A 17512-nucleotide genomic window follows, 5' to 3' on the forward strand; every position below is an offset into this window, starting at 1 on the left:
AATATGGGGTCAAATATGGTTCATTCACATCCCCACAGGAAACAGCTTGCTCAAAGATGGGTTCACAATCAACACACATGTAATGGAGAAATGAAGACACTGCTCTTGAAAAATCTTCTCTTTAGGATCCTACCCCACACACAATCCCATTCCTCAGAATTAAAGGCTCCTCCAGAGTGAGAGCTACTCACTACCATTCACACACAACACTTTTCCTCTTTCAGTAGTTTTTCAAGCAAGAAAATGCAGGAGCATGAGAATATTTTCTAAACATGTTGCAGCATCACACAGATGCATGGCATATTCCAAAAGACATCCTGCTGCTCTTTTCTGAGCAGGGTCAGGCAGGTTATCCACTGAGGGACAGCACTACAAGTGGGGCTTGGAAATACCCAATGCGCACCCATACACCACACCAGCAACTCTCTGAAACTAATGCCTTTCTCTCTGGGATCTTGTTTGTTTTTTTTTTTAAAAAGTCTCTAGCTGTTCTGGTTCGGGGGTGGGGGCAGGGTGAACCATAAATACCATGAACAAAGTAAGAGCTGCAGACAGGGTCTGCAGCAAACCTGGAACAGTAGCTGTCAGAGGTGTGAACTGCCCCATTCATCTCTATGAAGAATTAACACATGCTTCAGGTAAAGTCTTGTCTACGCACGGAAATTTATTGCTATATAGTTATAATGCTCTGTGTGCAAATTTATTCTGGAATAAGAGTGCCTTTTCCAGTATAGCATGTCACTCTGACAGCAACATAAACTATACTGGAAAAAGGAATGCTTATTCTGGAATAAGTGTGTCCAGCTGAGGTGTTATACTAATGTAACTATACAGTGGTATAATTATACTGCTATACTTCTACTTGTCAATTTCCCTGTGTAGACGAGCCCTTGGACTGGAAAGAGTCAAAAGATGCACAGAAGGAATTGCAAGCAACGACCCTTTTTGATGCCATAAATCAGTAATGCTTTGGAGATAACCACCATACTCCCCCCACCCCATGGTCATATTCAAGCCTCACCCAGGGGACCCAAACTGAAGGATGCCAGCAAAAGCAAAAAGCACCGAGAATCGTATTTTACATAAAAACGGCCACACTGGGTCTGACCAAAAGTCCATCTATCCCAGTGTCCTGTCTTCCAACAAAAAGAAAAGGAGGACTTGTGGCACCTTAGAGACTAACAAATTTATTTGAGCACAAGCTTTCGTGAGCTAGAGCTCACTCCATCGGATGCATCAAAAGCTTATGCTCAAATACATTTGTTAGTCTCTAAGGTGCCACAAGTCCTCCTTTTCTTTTTGCGGATACAGACTAACATGGCTGCTACTCTGAAACCTGTCTTCCAACAGTGGCCAACGCCAGGTGCCCCAGAGGCAATGAACAGAACAGATAATCATCAAGTGATCCATCCCCTGTCGCCAATTCCCAGTTTCTGGCAAACAAACAAACAGGTGCACAATCTACTGCAAGCAAGGTCTCATTTTGGTGATTCACATGGGCAGAGCTTAGCCTACCACCAACTTTTCTTCCCACCAATCTGACCTGACTAGAAATTTATCCCATATTTTCATAGACTCTCCTCTTCCCCAGGAATCAAGGGTAGAAAGTGAAAAAATTTTAAAGGGGGTCAGGGACGTTCCAGAATTCCTAGTTCTAAAAAACCCATTGGTTTTCCCCCATTTGCTCTGACATACTGCACAACTCCAAAGTACACAACGCTGACACGACTTGAGTGACAAGAAGATTGAAGTGAACTCTCCCAAGGCCCAAAGTAAAAGCAAGCCAAGATAAGTATACAGAGGGGTGTTTTTCAGTTGCCATAGAAGAGAGAGAGACTGCCAGGGATTATATACACCAGTGCTCAGGACAACAATAATGTACAAATCAATCTGGGAAAAGCCTAGGTACAGAACCGAAACAGTCCTCTTCCATCACTATAAGGGGCAATACCCTGCATCACCCCCACCCATGAGATTCTTCTTTCCCCTGCTACCCCGAGACAGGGAGAAGTGCCTTTACCACAGTAACTTTGAGTTAGGATTCTGAAGAGAATGCACACAATCAGTTGTTGTTCTAAAATTGGTTATTCATTTTTCAGGGAGTCATAGTTTTTATACAAACATTCACCATCACAGAATAGTTAAAACTCAATTCACTCTCACTCACTCCCCAAGTTTTTCTGAACCCACATGAGTGCCCTCTTTTTTAAGGTACCTCATAAAGCAGTGTACAAGCTGACAAGCTGGCACTCAAGCTGAAGTCTCCTGCTGTACTCGGAAGGAAGAGGTCTGACCTACTGTTGTGGGGAGTGCAGTATAGATCTGTCACTGATGAAGAAGCTGAGCTGGGAGCTGAGCTATCCCTCATCCTGTCCTGACTCTCTGCACCCCCTCTCCCTGACACAGAACTTGCCGGCTGCTAAAGGGAAGAAAGACAGTTAACTTGCAGAGGGATCCACTGGGCAGTCCCTAGACAGTCCTATGATTAGCATTCCTACTCCCTTTGGGGTTTGAACAGTGGCTTATAGGTTCTTACATTCTTACCTCTTCACTGCAAGCCTTCACTTCCTCTCTACCTGCTGATTTACTGGGCCACATTCCCTTACCTCAGGAACTTACATGTAACTGGCACACAATGAATATTGCTTTAGAAATAAATAGACTTGAAAGAAGCCCAGCAAAGCTGCTATAATTACTGGGAATATTGTCCCTTCCTTCAACATACTTGTTTGCATGTTGTTCGTGTAATGAGTGGTATATGTAAGCTAGATTAATCTCCCTGAATTTTCTGCTAACCAGCTGTTTCAAAAGACGAGGTCCAGCTCTGTTGGCAGGTATGTACAACTCCTATAGAAAGATCAGCAGTCAGGAGAAGTTTAGCATCATAGACCAATAAAATAAAAGATAGCTAAAGCATAGTTCTCAGAAAGTAGAATAAAGTAACCAGCAGCTACTGTAACGTACATGTTATATTGCAGAGCGGAGCTAGCAAGAACTACTGTAGTATATAACAAGGGTGGCCAAACTGTAGGAGCCACATGTGGCTTTTACCATTAAAGTGCAGTTCCCCCCCTCCCGCGTTCTCCACCAACCAGACTGGCGGAAGGGGGAGCTCGGGACCTCTGCCTTGCAGCAGAGCGGTGGGGTAGGGGCTTCTGCCCAGCGGGGAGGGGAGTCTCAGGGGTTTTGCCCCATATGCTGCACCTGCCAGGGCAAGGGGCTTCAACAGGAGTAGGGCTGAAGCTGCTGGGGCAAGCGGCTCCCACAGAGATGAAGCCCCAAGCTCCAGCAGGGGAGCCCCAGCTCTCGAACTTCTGGGGATTGTCATATGGGGCTGGGAGGGTCAGTAAGTTTGCCCCCATGTATAGAAAGTCAGTAGAATGGGACCAGAATATTCTGCAACTACTTTCATTGGGGGACCGTAGAAGCCAGCAGCTACACATCCTGAAAGGAGACGGCAGGAGGCGAAACAGCTCCAGGAAATATTATAAGACACAGTTTTCAACAGGCCGAGCCAATGCACCCTGAGGCAGGGCTGCGAAGGCGCCTGCACCCAAGGGCCACGGTGAAACACAGCCGCGAGCAGCCCGCCACGCCCACCGGCCGAGCCGAACAGCTCCGGGCGGGACTCCCCCGCCGGAGGGCCGCCCCAGGCCAGGCCGCGCCGCGGGCAGCGGCGCTGGAGCAGCGGGCCCGTGAGGACGGAACACGCGGCGGCAGCGGCGGCCCAGGGGCTGCGCCAGCCCGAGGCCTGCAGGCGCCTCTCGCGCAGAGCCCCGGGAGCGAGCGCTCCCCGTCGGCGGCCGGACACCGCGGGCCCGCCCGAGCCGGGCAAGGGGCCTCGCCGCCGCCCCGGAGCGTCCCAGGCCGGGGAGCTCGGAGCGGATCCCGGGGGGCCGGGCCGGGCCCGCGCCACAGGACAGCGAGCGGCAGCGCAGCCCCCGCAACCCCGACCCGGCCCTCGGGGACTTTTTACCTGTAAATTAAAGACCTGGACGGGCAGCGGCATCCTCCCCTCGGAGCCTTCACTTCCGGGTCACGCCTGCTCCGGCCTTCCGGTTAACGTTCACTTCCGGGTCACACAGCCCAGCCTGGGCTCCGGCAGGTGAAGCCCTTAAAGGGCCCGCGGCCCCTCTGCCGCTCGGGAGATTTCGGACTTCGAGCCGGCCGACGGGGGGAGGAAGGGCGGGGGGGACACCCCTCCGGAGAGCGCGGCGGGCAGCTGTTGGGAGAAGCCACGGTCTGGCCGGAGTGACCATCGGCGGGTCCCGAAGCCTGCAGTGCCCCCCTGGGTACCCACGAGACCCACCGAGCGCGGTGCCCCCCGGGCCGTCCCCCGCCCCGCGTGGTCCCCCACGCGCGGTGCCCCCCGGGACATCCCCCGCCCAACGTGCAGTGCCCCCACCCCCACGTCCACCTGAGCCCGCAGCGCCTTCTCCAGGACACTGAGGGTGACCCCCGCCCCGCGTCATCCCCCACGCGCGGTGCCCCCGGGACATCCCCCGCCCCGCGTCATCCCCCACGCGCGGTGCCCCCGGGACATCCCCCGCCCAACGTGAAGTGCCCCCACCCCCACGTCCACCTGAGCCCGCAGCGCCTTCTCCAGGACACTGAGGGTGACCCGCATTACTGTTCCATGTTCTGTCTGTCTGTCTGGGTGCTTGCTGTGCCCACCCTGGACAGCGAGAGCACGGGGAGCACCCTGCAATGCACAGGCCAGCGCCGTAGCTCCAGCCCCGAGGAGCCCATGGGTTCTCAGGGACACAGATCTGACCTGACAGAAGAGGACGCTTGTGCCAAGGCCAATGTCCCAAGCCACCCGAACAGATGAAAGGTAAAATGCATCCAGCTCAGCCTCTTCTGTAATATTTATAGATCAAGCAAAAAGTGAAACAAAAAGATTGACACAACCTGAATGTGTTTAATATGGGGGTTGACACTTTTGGGGAAGACCCAGGTTGGCATAACAACAAGCTGAAGTATTATAGAAATAGAAGAAAACTGGAGGAAAACAGTTTCTAGTTGGAATCACTGTAAATGTGTTTTAATTGAGTAATTTTAATGAGGAAAGGTTGCTGCACCTTTCTGGATGGTGCTTTTCCAGGGTCACTCGACAACTTGTTTAGGAACCTGTGGATGGTACAGTTTGCTGGTGAAGAACAAGGTTTACAGTCATGGCTGTTGCCACCTGCTTGGAGCTCTAACATAGACCCTGAAAAAGAGGAAATCGGTGACCTCAGCACCTACATCTGGTTCTGCTGAATCCTGAACTCCACATGGGATGTGAAACAGAACTGCCTATGACTACCCCATTTCTTGGGTGACATCTTCCTTCTTCTTCTTTTTTCTTTCCTATCATTTCCTACTGGTTTTCTATCTAATCACAGTCTGGTTTAGGCAGCCAAGACAAATCCATCTTTTGCAACACTGTTATAATGAAAAGGCAAGCTGTAAACAATGGTTTTAGCCCAACTAGTAAAAGTTTGCTAAATCTGAGCGTCTAATAAGACCGCATGACTCTAACTTCGCAGCAACTGATTTACACACAGAAAACTCCACTGAATAGAAGGTGCTCTTTCTACCTTTGCTAGTTTTTCTTTCTCCCTTCATCTGTGTTTTGTCTTGAAGGAAACAGCAACAGCTTTAAGTGAAGACTGGATGTCTTTCTGAAGGATGTGCTATGGCTCAAATAAAAGCTATGATCTTGATGCAGAAATTAGTAGGTGTGGTTCTTCTGCCTGTGTGCAGATCAGACTAGACGCAGAGGATTATCATGGTTCCTTCTTGCCTTAAAATGTTTGACTGGGAACAAGTCAAGACAGTCTAAACTATTTTTTTTTTCACTTGTCCCCAACGTGGACAGTTAAAATCATCTTTAATACCACTTAAAAAGAAGGTCAAACAAGGGACTTCCCCCTTTTAAACTATACAAAGAAAGAGAATAAGGGAAGTTCTTTAAATACAGATTTTACTTAACTCCTTAAATTTCAAATGCTTTAACTGCTTTTCCTTTTTCTGTGTGTTTAATAAAAAGTTAAGTTTTTAATGGCAGCTGTTACAGTGGAAGTGAATAATAACTTGATAAAAGCCCCCAAAACACAATTAATGGTCTACTGTTGTAGCAGCAAGCAAGGGATTTGAAACAAGGTCAGGGAGCGACAGAGATACCATTATCAATACAGCAGTACCTATAACTGAGAGTGGGTGTTGGTGTTCGTATGACTGGGGTGGTGCTGAGGCTATGGTGACTAAGGACAGCAATGTATGTGCACTGGGGAAAGGGTAGCTAGAAAAAAGAAGTGTCTTGAGGTAGAATGTAAAAGAGGAAAGTGAGGTTTCATGGGGCAGAGGCAAGCAATGTTCCAGGCATAGAACACACCTAGCTCTACTGGTTCAGTGGTTTGTAAACAAAATATACCAAGACTGTGATGCAAGTCTGTCTCACAGATCCCTCAACCTCTCTTATTCTCTCCTGCAGAGCTGTGATCCATTCTATGTGACGTAATGTCCCAACTGTGCAACATGGCAGGGGCCCTGGGGGCTGAAGAATGACACTTTCCTGCATTGGACTCAATAAGATCTGCTTCCTGCTGTCCGTGACCTTCTGTGCTTTCCTTCTCCTGCTAATCCCCAGATTCCAGACTACCTGGAGACATAGGGGATATCCACAACCCCGTCCACCACCTCCTTTTAATGCTTCCTGCAAAAGTGAGTTCTACCACCATCAGGCAGATCCCAGCTCAACAGACCATTTGGACAGTGAGGGAACTGATACTGCACACAGTGTGAAAGATGAAACTGTAGAAAAATGGGGGGATTACAGCGTACGTGCTGGGGGATCCAGCCTGAAACTTGAGGAGCAGGATGGGAGCCCTACCAGTTCTCTTAACACTATGTTGAAGGACCACCATGGACCTGCAGGTGATTCCATTAAGGAGAATTTGGAGCTGAAGGATATTTTTATTGCTGTGAAAACGACAAGAAAGTATCATAAAACTAGGCTGGACTTGCTCTTCCAAACCTGGATTTCGCAGGCCAAAAGACAGGTGAGAGAGCTTCCTCACAGGGATAGGACAGTTATAGTGGGAGCCCCCCTCTCTGTGACTGCAGGTTCAAGATCTGCCATAATCCCACTGCCCTCCATGGTCATGCTGCAATTTCACTCTGTGTATTCCCTACCAGTTCATTAAACCTGTTCTTCCTGCAGGATTAGGAACTGAGTTTCTGTAAATAGTCCATCTGACCAAAAGCCTCAAATGAGCTGCTACTGGATGGTAGAACATTAGTCTGGATGCACAATCTGTCTTCTTGCGGCCTGGGGTCTGTAACTTGTGCAGGAGTGTTCTTGGGATTGATATATGCTTGGATTATTATAACCTTGCGTGTGACTAATAAAACTTTCAAGGCAGACTCTGTTGAGCTTGAAACTAGCAACCAGAGCTGAATCCACAGTGGTGTAAGATAGCATCCCTAAATTCACTTAAAATAAAAGGCTAAAGGTCACAGGTCCAGAGAGAAGCTGCAGCTGGAGAAAATGTGCCAAGCTTGGAGGGAGCCATTGCATAGTCATCCACAGTTTCTGATGCTAGTGCTGATGTGTCTGAGCCAATACTTTCAGACTATATGCTCTTCAGTGCAGTGACTGGGTCTTCGTATGAGATGTAGCACAGAATCTGTCCCTTAACGTAGAAGTTTCAATGCATTTGTGGAGATTCATAACATCTGGATAGGATTTTATTAATCTTCTCCATCTGTCTGGGGCAGGATATTGCTACCAACTGGATCTTTTCACCCTTAATTTCATTCTTCCCCAGAATTCTGTTGATTTCTCTAGGCCCACTGACTACCTGGGGCAATATCCAGTCACACGGGTGTGCTATCTTTTAGGATGGGGTGGAAGAGGAGATTGCAGAGGAAGAAACTTCTGATAAACAGCTTATTCCTGAACTTGGGATGCCTCAGCCCTGCCCTGAGACAGGAGGGTACTTCTGTCTTGGATTCTCTGCTGAAATTGCCAGTGAGGGATCAGTCAATACTGAATATGCTGGTGGTTTCTGTGATGTAGAAACCAATCCAATAGGCAACGGACCAAGTTAACACCAGTTCTTTTCACAATGGCCACTGAAAAATAACTAGATAAATTACTGGCAGTTCTAATTGGAGACTGGGTGAAGCTAAAATTAATCTGTCCATTTCTGAAATCTTTGGAAAGGGAAGCCCCTTTTTTCCTAATGTCTTTGTGTCTCCCACAGACGTTTATATTCACAGATTGGGAGGACCGTGAACTGCGCCTAAGAGCAGGTAAGCCATGTAGTTCAAATGCACACTTGGTCTTTTGACTATGGATGCTGACTTGCTGCCATCCTCTTCCTCAAGGGACCTCATTCTGTGCTGTGCATGTGATTGGTGTTTTCTTCTTTCCTAATCTGGATTTGTAGGAACTTCATCATTCACTGGGTTAATCTTCACATTCACTTTTTTCCTTTCTGTTTGTAAGTTTCAGTGTAACTGTTTGACGGTTAATGTTCACAATCCCCCTTGTGCACTGTCCCTGTACATGATTCACTTTCCCTACGGTCTGGCTCCATATTCACGTGCTCTTCACCCTATGTGCTACATGCTCACTCTCTAAGCACCACACACCCTACATGCAGCTCTCTACATGTGCATTGCATGTGCACCATGTCCATGTTTCAGGTTTGTGCTCAAGAAGTGCACATGCTCTCTCTCCCAGATTATGCATTCACCCCAATCTTGACCATTTTGACCTTCATTTTCTTAGGAGATCACATGATCAACACCAACTGCTCTGCTGTTCACACCCGCCAGGCACTCTGCTGCAAGATGTCTGTGGAATACGATAAATTCCTCGAATCTGGGAGAAAGTATGTGAGACTCATTGTTCCAACTATAGCTTTGTTCACTCCAATGCGGAGTTCAAGGGAAGTCCCAACATTCTCCTTTCTAGTTCCAGTAGTGAGTGAGCATGATCCAGGCTGTGATCCCAGAGGGTGGTGGTGATGAGCATAGGGAAGGGGTAGCAGCAGGAAGAGAAGCACTTATACACAAGAGTCAGGTGAAAGGCTATAGGGAAGAAGAGCTCACAAGCGGGCTACTGACTTCACCCTCTCTCCTAGAGTTGGGAAGTATTGGCAGCTTTGGCTTCTAACTTCTGCGTTTTCAGTCTGAGGGCTTCTTTTTTCCAGTCGCTTTATCCCAAATCTGAGAGACTAAGATCTTCACTGGAGAGAACTCAGTACATAGAAACTTTACATTGCTTCCTCAGTGCCTCGGCTGAGTGACTGTGTCTGCCCTGCTTTGTCTGCAGATGGTTTTGCCATGTGGATGATGACAACTATGTGAATCCACAGAATCTCCTGCGTCTCTTGTCTGCCTTCTCACACAGCCAGGATGTATATGTGGGGAGGCCAAGCCTGGACCACCCCATTGAGGCAGCTGACCATGTCCGGAGTGATGGATCAGTAAGCATGCTCTGTAACTGTCCATTCTATCCCCCTCCCCCCGCCTCCGAGCTTTTAAGAAGGCGAACAGTTCACAACATCCCATGTACAAAACCTCTGAGTTAATTTGCAATTTACAAATGGTCTTGTGAGCTGAACAGGGATTCTTCTCCCTTTATGGGTAGCTGGGGGAGAACAGGCTCTCCATACTTCAACCTTTGGGTTGAGGAATGCTCCCTTAGCACCCCTCAGCCAGGTCAGTTTCTGCAGGTATCTCCACTCAGTTCTGGGAGCTACCATCTTGATCCTCTTTTACTTATGATTATTAATCATGTTTTTACAGTAATGCCTAAATACCAACCAAGAATAGGTTTCAGAGTAGCAGCCGTGTTAGTCTGTATTCGCAAAAAGAAAAGGAGTACTTGTGGCACCTTAGAGACTAACATTTATTTGAGCATAAGCTTTCCTGAACTACAACTCACTTCATCGGATGCATCCAGTGGAAAAACTGAATTTCCACTGAATGCATCCAATGAAGTGAGCTGTAGCTCACGAAAGCTTATGCTCAAATAAATTTGTTAGTCTCTAAGGTGCCACAAGTACTCCTTTTCTTTTAACCAAGAATAGGACTCCATTGTATTAGGCACTGTACAAACACAGCAGTAGTAGCCAGTCCCTGCCCCCAAAGACCTTTCAATCAAAACAGACAAGACAGACAGAGGGAAGGGGAAGGGGTAGAACACAGAAGTAGAGTGAACAATGTGATGGCAGCAAACATCATGTTAGTTCCATAGCTTTTGGTGGAGGGAGGTAGTTAGGAGGGGATCTGTGAAATTGAAATAAAGGTGAAGGGAAAGGGGACACTGAAGGGCGGGGAAGAGGAAGGGAACAAGTCAGGGGAGAAGAGGGTAAGAGGGACAAGTGTGGTATGAAGCTAATGTGAGGAGATTAAGGGAGAAGCGGGGAGGGAGAGGGCCAGAGCAGACAGCCAATCAGCATAGGCAGGAAAAGTCCAGTCAAAACTGTAGAGTCCTCTGAGGTCAGGCTTTCTCTTCTAGAAAGTAACATCCCAGTACTTCGTCTGCTGCCATCCTGAGCTAACCTCAGGGGATTATACCATCGCTCTGTGACTTGGCTGGGAATGGTCACTTCCAGTATTGAGCAGTCATTTCCCTGGAGCCCCAGTGTGTCTCAGTCACAAGATACATGAGCATCTCTATCTTGGGCAGCTGCAAGGTGATAAGAGTTGCCTGATGAGAGAATGTCTAGCTTCCAGGAGTTCAAAGAGGCAGGGGTAGCCCAAAGTCCAGATATTTGCTCAGAGCATGTATCCAATGTGCTGCAGAGCAGAAGATCCTTTTCCCTACCCAGGCAGATGGGAAAAGCTGAGTATCATTAACAAGTCTCTTTTTTTCTTGTTGCTTTTGCTGTTCACTAGACAACTGTGAAGTTCTGGTTTGCCACAGGTGGAGCAGGGTTCTGTATCAGCAGGGGCCTTGCCCTGAAGATGAGTCCCTGGGCCAGGTAAATGCACCTCTGTAGCAGAGACCCCATGGCTTTGATAGGATTAAGGGTGCATTTGACTCTCCATCTCCATCCTCTCTCCTGACAGCTTGGGTAACTTCATCAGCACTGCAGAGAGGGTCCGTCTTCCTGATGACTGCACCATCGGTTACATCATCGAGGGGCTGCTAGAGGTGAAGCTGCTGCACAGCCCCTTGTTCCATTCCCATCTGGAGAATCTGCAGCGACTACAAGGCGAGACAGTGCTCCAGCAGGTAAGGGTAAGCCTCATGCCTTGCTCAAAGCAGGCCCTGGACTTTGAGATGCTCCTCAGTCTGATCAAAAGAAACCATCTCTGCAGGTGCAGCTACCTTCTCCCTGGTTTTCAGGAAAGGCAGATGGTATCAGGCCTGTAATATCACCGTTACTCCAAGCTGCTTATGTAGTTGACCAGGGCAGTCCCATGTCCACCACCTGCATTTGGATAACAGGCACATTTCCATCCTGGCCAGCTGGGTCACCTTTAGTTCTCCCCTTCTCTGACTGTCCCTTCCAGCCCCAACCATGCTGTTACCTTACCACCTCTGTCTTCTTCCTTTCCATTCCTAAGGCACACGAATGTACACTACACCTATGAAAGCAAGAGATGTGCATTTTTTTCTGGCAAAGTGATTCAGCCTCAGCTTTAATGCATACCAGTAATGGGGACATCATTAAATGTCTGTCTGATCATATATTAAATTATATGGACTCTCTTAAGAGAGTGACTTGTCTGCATATCAAGTGTTAAGTTGCTAAAGAGGTTTCCTCAGTATTGGTTGTGAGTATTGAAATAATTACTTCTACAGCATCTTCTTTGATGGACAATAGGTGGTGCTGTAAAGTGCCCCAAACTAAAATTCCTCTGCTACTTATCTACGTACGCCCTAAACAAGAACACAGTTGCCCACCCACAGAATACTCATTCGAATTGTTCTAACAGTTTTATTAGGCAAACACAGTCAGGGCCACATTCAGATCTGGTGTAATCACACCAGAAGTAAGCGGTGATGAATCTTGCCCTCCCTTTGTGATTGCCTTTTCTACTGAGACTAACTTTAACAGCTAATCAGAAAATCTTGTTGTTCCTAAAGATTATCAGAAAACTGAACTGTTAGGCTTTAGACTTAGGAAATGTGTAATGCAGCCTCAGTATGGAAGAATGGTTTTATTGTTAAGACACTGGACTCAGGCTTCAGAGATCTGTTGCCAGCTCTGCCATACTCACAGTGTGATCCTGCACGAGTCATTTAACTTCTCTGTGCCTCCATTTTCCCACTGTGTAAAATGAGAATAATATGACTGATCTAACAGGAGTGTCTGTGAGGATGAATTTATTACTGTTTTGTTAGGCATTCAGACATTATGGTAATGGATGCCACACTAAAGCTTACACATATAGTTGGTTAGGTGGTATCTTCTCCTCCAAGGCTGCTTATCTAAGCTTTTCTTGTCTCTCTCGCTCTGATTTCTTCTTCCTGTTCTGCTTTGGATGGTCAGCAGGTTCTCTCAAAAGGCTTCTATCCTAAGTGAACCATTATGACAATCACCTTTTATGTGTAACTTCTGACACCCAGATCACCTAGGACATCTCTTTCCCTTTAGATCCTCCTCCTTATCCCTCATTAAGACCTCTTCCACTCAGTCACTCTCCGTTATGTTGCAGGTTCTGACTTTACATTTGCTTTTTCAGGTCACCCTGAGTTACGGGGGCCCTGAGAACAAACACAATGTTGTGAGTGTGGCAGGAGTGTTTGGCTTGCAGCAAGATCCAACCCGGTGAGTACCTGCTTCCAAAACAAATTCGGCTTGCCCTGTCCGTACCTACAGACTCCAGAAAACTCAAGCACACAGGCTGGGTCAGCATTTCTTGTATTGCCTCCACACTCCAATTGGGTTATGGCCAATTTCCTTGCAGTTTTGGGACGCATGAACATTCCAAGAGTTTTAGCTGATGTGTCCCCAAACTGATGAACTCATATCTCATGTTGTCTTCTCATCTTTCTCTTTTCACAGATTCAGATCTGTCCATTGTCTTCTCTATCCTGACACTACCTGGTGTCCCACTAAAAATATACTGTGACCTCAGACCTAACCTTTACATTTGGTATCTTACCTGCACAAGATTGGACAGGATGCTTTTCTTGGAGATGAACAAGAAAAATCTACAAAAGTAAGATCCCCCGATCACTTCATTCCCATGGCAGGAGTGTGAGCCTCATCAGCTGCTGTCTGAAATATCCCAAGGAAGAAACTCTCTTACGCTTTGCTCTCTGATCTTCCAGCTTTTCTTATAATGTCTCGAAGGTTAAGCGCCCCCTCCTACTTCCTGTCTGGTTTTATCCATGCTTTGCTAGTTAAAAGCCCTGTGGCTATCACATGTGTTTGTACCTTAAAATTAGAGTGGAATGCAGTGCCTGGAATCATAGCACTGGAACTAGTGTTCTGAATAGGGCTTCTAGGGATCAGTCTTTGTGCTGCTGAGATGCCAGGGCAGAATGTAGAGCCCATGGTGGGGAGGGAGGGATTTTTAATTTGGCTCCCTTGGAAGCAGAATGATTCAGGAACAGCTTGTTATTTTTTCTTGTCCCAATGTCTGAGCTGTGTGGGAATTTAGCTGAAACATCTGCACTTCCAGTGAGGCAGAGATGTGTTTACCAAGAACAAAATTATGCCAGTCTGCCCTGCATGACAGGCTGAGGACCACATCAGAACCTCTTAAGCATATGTTCTCTCCTTTAGCCCCCCTGGTCTCTTGAGTCTGGCTTCCATGAGGAGAGCACACTTGGATCTCTTTCTGGTTGGAAGATGGTGGTGGTTTTCCATGATGGGTTACAGATCCAAAGGTGCTTGGTCTTGGCTCATACTATTTCCTGGCAGTTTGATACTGAGAGAGATGTTTGTGGGAATACTGTTAGGTCCCTCCTCCCAGTGTAATCCACAGCATGGTGCCTGGTTGGCATCTGATCCTGGGTCGCTAAAACAGCCTGCAGCCTCCTTCCTGCTTCTGCAGTCTTGCTGCATCCCAAAGCCTATGTGGGAGGAGAAACCTGGGTTAGCTGCAGTGCCCTCAGGTGCTGTCATTTGTGGCCTTTGACTGGACTTGTGTGATCACCCAGGCCAGTTACATAAATGGACCTTTGAGCTCCAGGCCTGGGGAAGATCTGTGTTCACTTTTCCTCCGCAAGTCAGCCAGGAAGAGGTGCGCTAGAAGAAAGGCTTGCACACTCCCTCCAAATGAGGGGCTCAGCCCCTTGTCTGCAGAGCTTCTGCTGTAGGATTTACCAGTGCTCTGCAAAGGAAAAGGAGTTTGGTTTTGGCGTGGGGAAAGAAGGGACTCCAAAAGTCTGTTGTTTTTCTCTTAGTCCACACTGAGGCTTGCACACTCCATTGCTGGCATGGTTAGGAAGAGCAGTGTCAAAAATTACTTTGCAAGACCCTCCCTTAGTCTAATGGGCCTTTCACAAGCTCTTCACTGGTTCCTGGTCCTAATGACTAACACTGAAATGGGGGGGAAAGCAGCAGAATTACATATTGGCAAATTGTAATTCCAAGCCCTGTGACCTGAGCATGGAGCTGTCAGGAAGGAACTCTTGGTTTCTAATTCTGTCTCTGCCACCAATGCACTGTGTGGCCGTGGTTGAGTCATGTGACCTCTCTCATTTGTAAAGTGGGTAGAGTGTATAGGCACACCTCTCAGGTATGCAGTCATGAGGCTTCATGGAGTCGTGTAACTCTTTCTGAAGAGGATTATTCCCATCTCTCCCTAACAAAGACCCTTTAGGGTTTAGCCATGCATGTTTTGCTGCTTTCTAGAGAGACTAATTCTACTGAGGGATAAGGTCCCGGCCTTCTAGCTGTCACAATCCTGAATCTGTCTCTCTGACTTCTCAGATGTTGTGACCCTTCTTTGCCCTCCTTCGTGCTTCCTGATGTGGCACTAACTCCATTCTTTGGCCAAGAGGCCAGGCTGGGAACACTGGAATTGCCAGACTGCATCGGCTCAGTGGTCCACCTAGCCCAGCCTCCTTTCTCAGACAGTGGCCAGAACCAAATGCTACAGGAGATGCCATAATGCGGAATAATCGGTCTGCACCTTAGGTCTCCTCCTGATCCCTTAAGCCTGAATAATATCTCTTTCAAAAATTTTGTCATTAATTACAACTGGATATTCTTGATAGCCATATAAATATCCAGTCCTTTTTGAATCTTAAGTAGTTGGCCACAATGCCTGTCTTCCTGTGGCAAAGAATTCCATAAATTAATGAGTCATTAATGGGACTCTGTGCCTCCAAATGCTGATTAACTGCTTCTTTACTGCAGCATCTGTTCTTGGTCCATGGACTGCCCTGGAATTGCCAGATATACCACATGTGACAGATCAGTTAAGACTAAGGCCTGATCCTACTACTATTGAAGTCAATGGCAAAATTCATATTGATTTCAGTAGCACCAGGACGGAGTCCTAAAAGTTTGGTCCAATACTCTTCCTGATTCCCAGGGCTGAGCATGCTACCTCTTTGGCATGCCCACAACGGAAAGGCCTATATGCTGGACTTCGAAAAGAAATGCATGCCTCCTATATGGCAGTGCAGAGCACTGACCTTTAACGAGTTGTTGTTTGGGCTCCTTTTAAGGTTTTTCATAAATGTTTCTACTATGGTAGCCGCTGCTGCCATAAGATGGGAGTGTTTCAGACTATCTGGTATGTCTCATCTAAAGTGTTTTCTTTTAATTAAATAAATATTTAAAGGTGGGCCAGGTTTTCAGTGTCCTCTGTTAAGTTCCCTGACATCAGTAGCAATATATGCAGTAAATCTCTAACACTCTACACCAGCAACCTGCCCTGAGCCTCGCACACCCCGCAACTATTGCCTTGCGTCAAACTTAGTCCCTACCCAACATCCACCAGCCCCCAAACTTCTGCCAAATTCAAAGCCACCTATGATTTCTTGCTTCAGCCCCCAAAGGGCTGCAAATAATTGTGGGATTTAGGCAGTTTTGGGGTCCTGGGAGGGAGAAATAGGGTTGAGAAGCAGTGCACTAAATGGTGTTGCCAGACCTGCACTCTCATTACTGCTAGATAAAAATAAACCTGAGTGAGCGGAGGGGCTTAGAAATATTAGAGCATCCTCTTGCCTTCCCATTTAGTTTGTGCAGTATTGCTAAACACCTGTTCGAAGCACTGACCAAAATGTAGAGCAGCTTTGATGCTCCTCAGGAGCCAATAGCTGAGTTAGAAATAATCAGAAATGGCCCTTTGTTTCTAGCAATAAGTTAAAGTAAAGCTAGATGCATGTGCATTAATCAGTGACCGAACAGTCCCTATGCCACAGTTTGTGGAAGTAGTGCCAGCACTGCCTGCCAGAGGCAAATGCTGGACTCCCTGAAATGGTCACCCCTCACCATATCACATGAAGCAGTTCACAGTGCAGCAGCTGACAGGCTGTGGTTCTGTTACCTTCTCCCCATGAGCTCTGCTTGCTGAAGCTGTTGACCATTGGTCCAGTGTATTATATTGTCCTGTAGGTGCTGCATGATGCCTGTTGAGTCCTTGTAAGACTGTGGGCTGAGGGGCTCCACCCCCACAATGGCTGCCAGGAGGCACTTGGGGCCAGCTTGGACATTTGCTGAGGGTTAAGTCGTTTCTAGATACTTCTGGCTGATTTCCTGGACTTCATCATAGCTGTCTCTGCAGCCCACACCAGTGCTGCCCTGTAGTTGGGATTGGCCACCTGAGCCCGGTAGGAATAGTTGTTTCCCTTCATTTTCAGATAAAAGTCCACACCATTGGGATCTTACTCACTGCAGTGCTTCAGCAGGGGGTTGTCAGCAGCCTCCACCCTGCCCACAATGGAGCTGCCAGCTCCTGCTTTATGGCCTCATAGTGGGCCTGTGCTTGCTCTCTGCTTCCCTTCACCCTGTGCTGTGAGTTCTTCAGCTGCCATGAGGCAGAGCGCAGATCCCTTAGCATGAGGTTGTAGGCTTCAGCCAGCAGGAGTCTCTCTCTATGGGTATGTCTACACTACGAAATTAGGTCGAATTTATAGAAGTCAGTTTTTTAGAAATTGTTTTTATATAGTTGATTGTGTGTGTCCCCATACAAAATGCTCTAAGTGCATTAACTCAGCGGAGTGCTTCCACAGTACCAAGGCTAGCGTCGACTTCCGGAGTGTTGCACTGTGGGTAGCTATCCCACAGTTCCGGCAGTCTCCGCTGCCCATTGGAATTCTGGGTTGAGATCCCAGTGCCTGATGGGGCAAAAAACATTGTCGCGGGTGGTTCTGGGTACATATCATCAGGCCCCGCTACCCTCCCTCCCTCCCTTCCTCTGTGAAAGCAACGGCAGACAATCGTTTTGCGCCTTTTTTCCTGAGTTACCTGTGCAGACGCCATTCCATGGCAAGCATGGACACCGCTCAGCTCACTGTCACCTTATGTCTCCTGGGTGCGGGCAGACGCGGTACTGCATTGCTACACAGCAGCAGCAACCCATTGCCTTGTGGCAG

General features: G+C 47.7%; 2 protein-coding genes across 4 annotated transcripts in view; one reads left to right on the plus strand and one right to left on the minus strand.

Moving 5' to 3' along the window:
- GPS1 (G protein pathway suppressor 1) overlaps positions 1-4099 on the minus strand; it is a 19832-nt gene extending 15733 nt beyond the window's left edge. The window contains exon 1 of one of the 2 annotated variants that reach the window (XM_074971606.1): positions 2216-2383. In XM_074971606.1, the coding sequence (XP_074827707.1) occupies positions 2216-2368 (153 nt within the window). In that variant the 5' untranslated portion in view covers positions 2369-2383. Of the gene's footprint in view, positions 1-2215; positions 2384-3976 lie in introns of those variants that run through there. The other variant, XM_074971608.1, reaches the window with a different exon arrangement.
- Positions 3974-16433, plus strand: RFNG (RFNG O-fucosylpeptide 3-beta-N-acetylglucosaminyltransferase). Of its 2 annotated transcripts, none has more exons than XM_074971609.1 (10): positions 3974-4105; positions 4684-4834; positions 6479-7046; positions 8253-8301; positions 8783-8885; positions 9329-9482; positions 10900-10985; positions 11074-11239; positions 12697-12782; positions 13020-16433. In XM_074971609.1, exons 3-10 carry the CDS (start codon positions 6549-6551, stop codon positions 13084-13086), a joined length of 1209 nt encoding a protein of 402 aa, XP_074827710.1. In that variant the 5' UTR covers positions 3974-4105; positions 4684-4834; positions 6479-6548; the 3' UTR covers positions 13087-16433. The 2 variants fall into 2 exon arrangements, with proteins under 2 accessions (XP_074827710.1, XP_074827711.1); XM_074971610.1 differs by lacking the exon at positions 3974-4105 and adding an exon at positions 4182-4292.
- The last annotated feature ends 1079 nt before the right edge of the window (positions 16434-17512 follow it).

The sequence above is a fragment of the Natator depressus genome, chromosome 14 (genome assembly GCF_965152275.1).
Source record: "Natator depressus isolate rNatDep1 chromosome 14, rNatDep2.hap1, whole genome shotgun sequence".
Taxonomy (NCBI): Eukaryota; Metazoa; Chordata; order Testudines; family Cheloniidae; genus Natator; species Natator depressus.

Bases quoted from the DNA above. Each gene is read 5' to 3' on its own strand.
- RFNG (XM_074971609.1), top strand. From the start codon at position 6,549: ATGACACTTTCCTGCATTGGACTCAATAAGATCTGCTTCCTGCTGTCC. The intron at 9,483-10,899 runs GTAAGCATGCTC...GCTGTTCACTAG, and splicing joins ATGTCCGGAGTGATGGATCA to ACAACTGTGAAGTTCTGGTT. The intron at 11,240-12,696 runs GTAAGGGTAAGC...TTGCTTTTTCAG, and splicing joins GCGAGACAGTGCTCCAGCAG to GTCACCCTGAGTTACGGGGG.